Source organism: Cannabis sativa, chromosome X (genome assembly GCF_029168945.1).
Source record: "Cannabis sativa cultivar Pink pepper isolate KNU-18-1 chromosome X, ASM2916894v1, whole genome shotgun sequence".
Classification (NCBI taxonomy): Eukaryota; Viridiplantae; Streptophyta; class Magnoliopsida; order Rosales; family Cannabaceae; genus Cannabis; species Cannabis sativa.
The window spans coordinates 78103369-78113216 of record NC_083610.1 but is presented as its reverse complement, the minus strand read 5'-3'; the positions used below and the strand labels follow the sequence as shown (position 1 = coordinate 78113216).

General features: G+C 24.8%; 1 protein-coding gene across 1 annotated transcript; it reads left to right on the top strand.

Annotated features, from left to right (window-relative positions):
* The first annotated feature begins 326 nt into the window (after window positions 1-326).
* Window positions 327-1033, top strand: LOC115695594 (uncharacterized). The gene is made up of 2 exons (XM_061106301.1): window positions 327-632; window positions 674-1033. Exons 1-2 carry the CDS (start codon window positions 327-329, stop codon window positions 1031-1033), a joined length of 666 nt encoding a protein of 221 aa, XP_060962284.1.
* Window positions 1034-9848: the final 8815 nt, after the last annotated feature.

Here is a 9848-nt window from a genome sequence, read left to right as displayed (position 1 = left end):
AGTTAGCAATGGTAGGTGGAATACTCAAGACAATTCAGATTTTTGGAGGATGTTTTGGAACTTGAAGTTGCCGCCTAAGGTGAAGAATTTTCTTTAGCGGGGTCTTACCAATTGTCTCCCTACTCTTGTGTCTCTGCAGTCTAGAAGGGTCCACGTGAGTGGATTGTGTCTGATGTGTCATCGGGAGAATGAGACAATTTTTCATTTATTGGTTAGTTATGCTTTTACTAAGAGTTGTATGGAGGGGGCTGGGAGGAACGGTTGGGGGGAGTAGTGAAGCTGTAGTGTTTGGCAGCTAGTTTGATAATGTTTGTAAGGTGCAGCCTATGGATCGTATTGAGAGGCTTGCTATGCTTCTATGGGGAGTTTGGGGAGCTCGTAATGACTTGGTTTGGAATAATAAGGCTTTGTCGGTAGAGAGGGTGGTGAATTTTGCAATTACTTACCTTGATTCTTGGAAGAATGCTCAGCTAGAGAGTAGAGGTGTGTTGCCAATTTTTGGTCCGAATACTTTCGGGTGTGAGCAATGGGCTAAACCTTGTTTTGGTGAGATTAAGGTTAATTGTGATGCTGCTGTCTTTGAAGATGACAATATTCTCGGTTTGGGGTGGATTTCTCAGGATCATAATATGGTTCATTCATTGATGCGCTGGAAGTTAAAACTTATGGTCAGCCCGACCCGTTTTTGGCTGAAGCTATGGCGTTGAAGGAGGCACTCGATTGGGTGAAGGGTAGGTGGGTTGAGGGGGGTGTGCCTACTGGTGTGGTTATGGAGGTGGACGCGTTGCTGCTGGTGCGAGCCGTGCAACAGAAGAAGCGTTTGTTGTCTCCGGTGGGGCTTTTAATTTCGGATTGTGTTGCTCTTATGCAATCCTCTCTTTTGTTTCATATTTCAATTAATTTTGTTAAACGGTCCGAGAACCAGGCGGCTAACTTTTTAGCTCGTTCTTCTAGTTCTATTCCTGGCTGGGTTTCTCGCGGGGGTGTTGTCGCTGCTGATTTGGAAGCTATTTTGGTAGCTAATTTGATTTAATAAAGTTTAATTTTTTGATTAAAAAAAAGGTATAAGTTTATCATACATACTTTTTTATTTGTTATTGTTATGAATATCATCCCCTTATTTAATTATACCTCTAAAAGCTCAAAAAGCTCTAGAAAACAATGCCTGTGATTACATGATTTGCATGTCATGAATAATAATCATGTTCTGCTCGCTCCTGTAGTAGTTTTATATGAACCGTTTTTAATACAATATATCATCATCATCACGAAATGAATATTATAGAATATTTTTTATGGCGATTGGAATATGTTGTTTTAACATATATTCTTTCTCATATTTGTTGGTAGTGATATACTGCTATTTCAATATTGCAAATGTTATTTTCCTTTCACTAAAATAAAATCAATTCAAAAGTATCTAACATCAACGTAAAATCAATTTTTATAGTGACATTGATTAATTAGGTATAGTTTTTTTTCAAAATGAAAGCTAATTTACTTTAGTCATTTAGATGACAGATGCTATATTTGAATTTTTTTCGCTGTCCTACATAATTACTGTTATGTTTTTCCTTTAGGGAATGGGACCAGTTTGCATATGACTTCAATAAACAATAAAATCATCATTGATATTTCCATTCAATAACATTTATATATTTAATATTTATTATATATATTTTAATTATAATTAATAATCTACATATCTATTCTATATAAAACTATGTAACGGAATATTTGTTTAATGGTATTTTTTAATTTTTTACGTTAACTTTAACAAAATAGACCATTAGTTAACAGAATATTGTATATTAATTTTATAATATTATTTTATATTTAAAAATAAAAAAAATGTAGATATTTTAATAGAAAATATTATTTTTTGAAATAAGGCCATAAAATTAATTATACTCAATAACATTAACATATATAGTTTTTCAACTAATTAATTAATAACAATATATATATATTCATCTAAGTTAGAATTTGTAAATAATATCACGACATTGCAAAAAAAAATAAACTAAAACTAATAATATTACATAATGTGTGTACTATTTTAGTAAATAAAAATATTATATAATTACTTATATAAATGGCAATATTAATAATTTAATTAAGTTGTTGAAATTATATAAAATACATAAAATATTTAGATATTTTAACCATATTTTTAATTTTATTTTAAAAATAACAAAAAAAATGAAGATTGAAATCTCAACCCTAATTTTAAAAAAATACATTATCTAATTAAAAAAAAATTAAGATTAAAATCTCAACCCTAATTAATTTAAAAAAAAAAATTAATTATACTCATTGTATAATATTAAACTAGTATATATATACATATATCTATTCTATATAAAGTGTGTCTATATAACTGAAATTCTTGGTTTATGAGAAATTTATGGGTGGCTTTTTATTTTTATTTAATAAAATAATAAAATATTATTTATATATAATAAAATAATAATAAAACAAATCCTATTAATATTTGAATTGATATTTAGCATATTTCAACTCTATATAACTATAACTCTAGAAATTATATATATATATATATAACATAATCTTCCATTTTATTTATATTATTTAGAATAATTCATTGTGGTTCAAGATCACAATGAACAGAAAAAGTGGCAAAAACACAAATGTAGTTTAAAATCATAATAAACTAAGAAAGAACGAGAAGAGATTATTAAGCATTAAATATTAAAAATAAAATGGTTTTAATATTTGAATTGATATTTAGCATATTTCAACTCTATATAACTATAACTCTAGAAATTAAAAATATATATATATATAAAATAATCGTCCATTTTATTTATATTATTTAGAATAATCCATTGTGGTTCAAGATCACAATGAACAGAAAAAGTGGTAAAAACACAAATGTAGTTCAAAATCATAGTAAACTAAAAAAGAATGTGAAGAGATTATTAAGCATTAAATATTAAAAATAAAATGGTTTATGAAAAATTCATGGTCACTTTTTATTTATATATAATAGCAGTATCTCTTCTCTTCTTAATTCTCTCATTTTTTTTTTAATTTTTTATTAAGTTTAAAATATCCTAAGTCTACCCTATTATAATTAAAATAATATTCTTAGGAAATATTTTAAACGGATATAAATCTCCATCTATATATTTATAACCCTAATATCATGTATAACCTCTTTAAACCTACAACTCAATATAAATATATAAAAATAAATTTGTCTGATACAAGCTCTCTATCACCATATCTATCTAATATTACTAATATTATTAATCTTTTATCTAATATTTTCACCTTCCTTCTCTACATATTCTAGCATTGTATAATAAATTTGCTATTGATTTATTTTTGTTTTTTCTATTGGATAGCTATTCTCCATGCAACTATAGTACTTTCTTTTTTCTCTATATATTTTTCGGTTGGTTATTTTCTTAAAAAAAATCATGAAATAATAGATTCTTTTCATTTTTTTTTATTTCTCATTGATATTATGCTATAAATGAAATAGTTGTCTCTATTATTTTTTTTTTATTTACCACAGTGATTTTTGCTATAAATTAAATAGTTAAGGTTATGGGTTAATTATGAAATATTTTTTAGTAGAGGAAAAAGAAATTGAAAAGTTTTTGATGATAATTGATAAAAAATGATGACAAAAAGTATTTGGATGATTCACTTGCACTCTATCCATACAATTATTAATAATGTAAACAATATTTTATTAGTTTAATTTAATAAAACAAACTGCTATAGTCATACTTTATTTAGTTACTGAAATCTAAAAAAATAATAAAAAAAAAACATCAAAACCTTAAATAAAACTAATAACAATAGTTTTGAATGATCGAGATATGAAAATAATGCATTATGAGATACAATAATTTTTTTCTATACCATCTTATTTATTTATTTTTATAAAAATAATTTCTTTTAACAAAGCAATTTAAAATACTACATATATAATAAATTTTAAATTTCTTAATAAATAATTCTAAAAAATAATTAATAAAATTGTGCATTTAGTTTTTAATAAATAAATTATTTATAATAATATGAAATGAAATAGTATATTTATAATTTTACTATTCTAATTTTATATTTTTAAGTAACTATTTATTATAATACTAAAAAAATTACATCAGCCGCGCGAAGAGCGGCTATATTCCCTAGTATATATATATATATCTATTCTATATAAAGTGTGCCTAAATAACTGAATTCTTGGTTTATGAGAAATTCATGGGTGACTTTTTATTCTTATTTAATAAAATAATAAAATATTATTTATATATAATAAAATAATAATAAAATAAATCCCATTAATATTTGAATTGATATTTTCTTTTTATAAAACACGAGATAATCGATTCTTCTCTCCCATGCACTAAAATTCCTCTCTTAGTCCTCTGCTTTAGTAGCTCATTCTTGGTATGTTTCAACTCAATTTTAAGATTTGAAGTGGTATTAGTAGCTTGACTATATTTTTATTTTTATTTAAAAGAAGTTGCATAACACAAGTTGCACATATTATATATTCGAGATGATATTGAGCTTAAAACTGAATCATTGGTTATCTAATTTTCCTTTTTAGTAAACAATATAATTTCAAAATGAAAAAGTATGAGTATTTATTGTTTATTATAGGAAAGGCTAAACGAAGTATTTAATGAGAAAAGTTATCATATATAAATATTTATATTAAATGAGAAAAGGAAGCATTTAAGTCCAGCATGGAGATAATGAAATTGCTTCAGATATATAGAATATTTCAGTACTTGTTTTACGACTTAATTTCATATCACAAGATCTACAATTATGCTCTTGGTTTTCAACTGCGGTTCCGTGCATTAATAATTGAAGATAAGAAGGTATTATGCCAATTTTTTAATCACTTTATATTCAACTTATAAAGAAATTGTGAAGTTTTTATTGAACGTTTTTGTAAAACTATCTGGTATTTCAAAAGCAGATTTAGAAGGAGTATCTTGAATCTCTGAGAGAGATTACCAATATTGTGTATTCAAAATAAAAAATTGTCACTGCTAAAGGAAGGAACCCTTACGAGGAGAAGTACTAAGCTAAGATAGCTATGGAGTTGCTTGAACGGTGCCTTTAGTTCAAACTGAAAGTTGAAAAGGTTGAGAAGGAAAACAAAAAGAGTAAGAAAATCCCCTCTCTCTCTCTCTCTCTATATATATCTCTCTCTATATATATATATGTATGATCATGGAACATTAGTGTTTTAGTTTAATTGACATTTTACAGAAACAAAAGGATCTATTGAAGTCGAATAATGATTCTTCAATATTTTTAAAATTCTTATGCTTACCTCTTTGTGTTTCAATTATTTGCAATCTTTTATTTCTTTTAATCTCAATAAATACTTAATATTGAGATTAATATTTTGATTGTTTAGAAACTCTAAATATTGGTGGATTATGATAAATGATTCAGTTTAATGTTTCAAGAATTGAGTCTTTTGAGAGAAATATTTATGTAGGTAATCTATGTGTGTTTTATAGGAATGGTTCTGGAACATTGACATTCCAATATGACTATTGGGTTTTAATGAATAAAAGAACAATTGTGATCATTATTGTAGTCATTGACTCATTGCCAAAGAAGGTTCTGATTGTAGTACATTATCATGTTCTTTTTTAGTCAACAATACAATACATCAGTTGTATTTATGTTTTATATATCTGTATAAATTCAGTTTGATGTTTTTTGTTGCTAAATGTAGAACAACTTTGTGAAAGTGTTTATTCTGTTGGTTAAAGTATTAGAATATTTCTAATTAAGGAAATAAAATAATATTATTGATTCTGATAAATGAATATTTTATATTCATTGAATCTGGACAGAATCAATTACGTAATATTCTATATATGGTCAGATTTCTATATTCATTACCTGATTTGATTTCCTGAATTAATTGTCAAAATATTCTGACAATTAATGTGGCCTGAGATCGATGGAGTATCTCACCTATAAATATAGGGTCTCGGTCCCCGAGCTCCTCACTCATTCTGTTCATAACAGCAAATTCCATCTAAAGAGAGTTGAGAGAGCGAGGAAGCCCGATTACCCATGGTAGTCAATTTCACTTTAGATTAAAGCTTATGTGGGTTTGAAGCTCAAGATTCAATGGCTGGAGGTATTTCGATCCTTATTCATAGTGTATATATGTTTGATTAATTCCGCACTTTATACTTAAACATATATATTTCAGTTTATACATATAAATGTCTAACAGTTGGTATCAGAGCGGTTTTTATCTCTGCCTTGATTTTAGTTTGAGTTTCATTTATATATCTATATATACTCGTATATACTGTGTTTATATGTATATATATATTTAATTCAGTGTTGATATATATATTTATTTTCGTTTGTGTATATATTTATATATTCATATTCTTTCAATCCCAATTATATATATACATATATATTTTCATACATATATACTTGTTTATTCATTCAGGTTCATATATATATATTCATATACATATATATATATATATTTTTTCTTCATTTCATTACGTATATATGTTGTATATATATATATTATTTATATATCTAAATGCTATATACAAATATATACATATATACATTTCATGTTTATATATATACATACAGTATTTTTATTTTTCTGTATATATATAAATATATATTTATTTATATATATATATTGTATATGTATTAATACATTCATATATTAATATAGATTGTTCTAAGCATGAAAATCCACTTTGAAAAAACAAAGAAATCTCAAAATTATTTTTCGTAAAAATTTTGGTGATTTTTAAAGTCTTTGTTTTATGTATTTTCGATGCATAAAATCTATATGAATGTCTTAATTTTTGCATTTAGATTCATTTGGAATTGATTTCATGATTTTTGGAAGTTTAAGGAAATTTTATCATGTCGTTTATAGGTGTATTTTTCAAAAAAAAAAAAAAAAAAAAAAAAGGGAAAAAATTTCGATTTTTTTTTTTATATATTTTTTATTTATTTGGAAATATAAATTATTCTCCTATTGTTAATTTAGTCAATAAATTACATTCATTAATTTCCATTTTTAATTTAATACATATATTTAGAATTAATATGTTATTTAGTATAAACTGAAAATGGAAATTTGTTTTAATATGGTAATTAATTACATGATTTATTTAGGCATGTAATAATTGTGCATTTAATTATTTATTACCAAATTTATGTAATTTATTGTTTAAATTAATAAAATTTGAAAAATCTGCCATTAAGTACATTCTTTAATTTTGCATTTAATTCATTTCATATAATTAATTGTACTAATTTGTATAATTACCTTATTTATACAAATTAATTATTAGTATAAATATTTAAGATATTATATGGTCATAAATGCATAATTAATTATATATTATGGAATTAAGCATTTAATTTATTATCATACAATAATTGTATTAATTTGTATTTATTTGGCAAATTTATGTTTAATGCAATTAATTTAGATTTGTATGATTTAAATGCTATACATAAATTCCTTTTTTAGTGCTAGATATATTTAGAAATATTCAAACATTAAGATAGGTTGAATATTTTATATAGCACATTAAGTTTCATAAAACTTCATAAAATATTCATAAAACTTCCTAAAATGAATAAAATATGAATAAAATGTAAGTAATTTTGTGGTTTGACATAAGAAAACATGAATTTGGGACAAATGCTCATATCTAGAACGGTTTTTAATGATCTTCTGGACGACCACACTAGGAGCATTAATCTCAAAGTGATTGTTTACTATGTTAATAACGAAATTACTTTTAGGTAGAGCCCAAGACCTAATGTCAAAGTGAAAAATATAATTTTATATAATTGGAGTAGCCACAAGCATCCTTATTTGTATAAAATTATATATTAAATTAAAATTCACCTTAATGGACATAAATTGTAATTAATTATATAGGTATAATAATTTTACCCCACAGGGATTTTATTATATTTGTATAATTAATTAGGATAATATGTTAAATTAAATTCTCTTAATTTACCCCATTGGGAGTTATGGGGATTTAATTTAATAGTGTTATCACAAATTTAATTAAAGATAGACAATAAACCTTCATTTTCCAAAACTAATTGTTTAATTAAATCTATCATAAAGTTCATCTAATTTTATTAAATTTAAAATTTAGCCCACAGCAATTTTGGATTTAGTAAAATTTTAATCTTCGCTTATACTTTGGTGTCTAGTGAACCACATAATTTTAAATAATTGTGTGAGTAGCCATGATCCTTAATTATATAAAATTATATATATTAAGTGGATTAAGATCACATAATGGACATGAATTATGTGAACATAATAATCTTACCCTACAGGATTTTATTATATTCACATGATTAATATTTTAAATTAAATTCTCTTAATTTATCCCACAGAAATTATGTAGATTTAATTTAATAATTTTATCATAAAGTATAAAATTTTGAAACATTTATAAATAATTAAGTGTTTCATACCTTTCATTAAGATAGAAATATTAAACTTTAAGTTTTTCATAAATTGTGTAAATCTATCATAATCTACATCTAAATCTAATCTTATTAAATTAAAAAATTTAGCCCACTTGAGCAATTTTTGTTTAATAAGATTTCATATGTAAGCATGTTTATTCATTGGTAAAAACATGATTCATTTAAACCTCAAAACTATATATGTAATTTTATTACATCACTATTCATAAATTTCTTCCATACCAAAAAGAGAAATTTCCAAAAATTTATTCGATAACTTAATCTAAAATATAGCTTTTTACCGTATTATTAAGAAAAATAAATCACACTTTATTATCACCAATAAATTTTAATTTATCGTGTATGAATTCATTCTAATATAGTTAATGTGATTATTAACACATAGTGGATTATTTTAGATTGTTATTCCACATTCATAATTTCTTGCAAGGTTTACAAATAAACCTAAGAAAGTCAAGAATCGTGGAGCAAATCTTATCCACAGTACAAGATAACTTCTCACATTTAGAAGTTTAAGGAACAAGCAATATAGTAGTGGCTTTGTTTTAAAATTGGCAAAGATCTTTATGTTCCAAGATTCTATTGAAAACTTGATTTAGACACATTTCTGGTCTTTACTACAAATGATGTCACTCATAAAGATATGCAAGTTCAATCCGACAATAAGAAATGTGTTATTAATAAGAATTCTTCACATTATAAAGACCAAAAATTATGGAACATATCTCCATAAATAGAATAAATGTTAGTAAATGGTGGGGATCTTCATTACACTTGATTTTACTAACTTTAGTTAGAACTTGTGTGAATTTCATTAAGAATATGTATTCCAACAAGTCAAAATTCCAAGGCATACTAGAATTCTATCATATTAGAAATCATACAAGTCAATTAATTTTGAAGACATGGACTCAAATTTTGCATCTCTTTTTTAACGATTACTCACATAAATAATATTTCTACAAAAGTATGGATTTATATGTTTCAAAGACATTTAAATCTTAAGTAGAGAAATGGTGCATTTTGCATATTAAGATAGTGAGATCAAATATAAAATGGAGAATACTACATCAAAATTCGTGAGTATGGATAAACTCCTGTGTTGTATTTGTAAAGTTTCTTTAAAAGCATGGGTTCATTGCCCGATACATATGCTTGGTACACCCAAATTATAGTGTGTAACAGATTTAAGAAACTAAGCATTTTTTGGACATGGGGTGGAGCCTACATAGCAAACTCCAATCTTTTCTAAATCTTTGTCTATTGATACTCAACAATGGGGTGTACATATCGAATCGTGTTCTAACCAAAGTTGT

Coding starts and splice junctions, on each gene's coding strand:
- LOC115695594 (XM_061106301.1), top strand. CDS start 327: ATGGATCGTATTGAGAGGCTTGCTATGCTTCTATGGGGAGTTTGGGGA. Junction 633..673: donor TTTCTCAGGATCATAATATG/GTTCATTCATTG, acceptor ACTTATGGTCAG/CCCGACCCGTTTTTGGCTGA.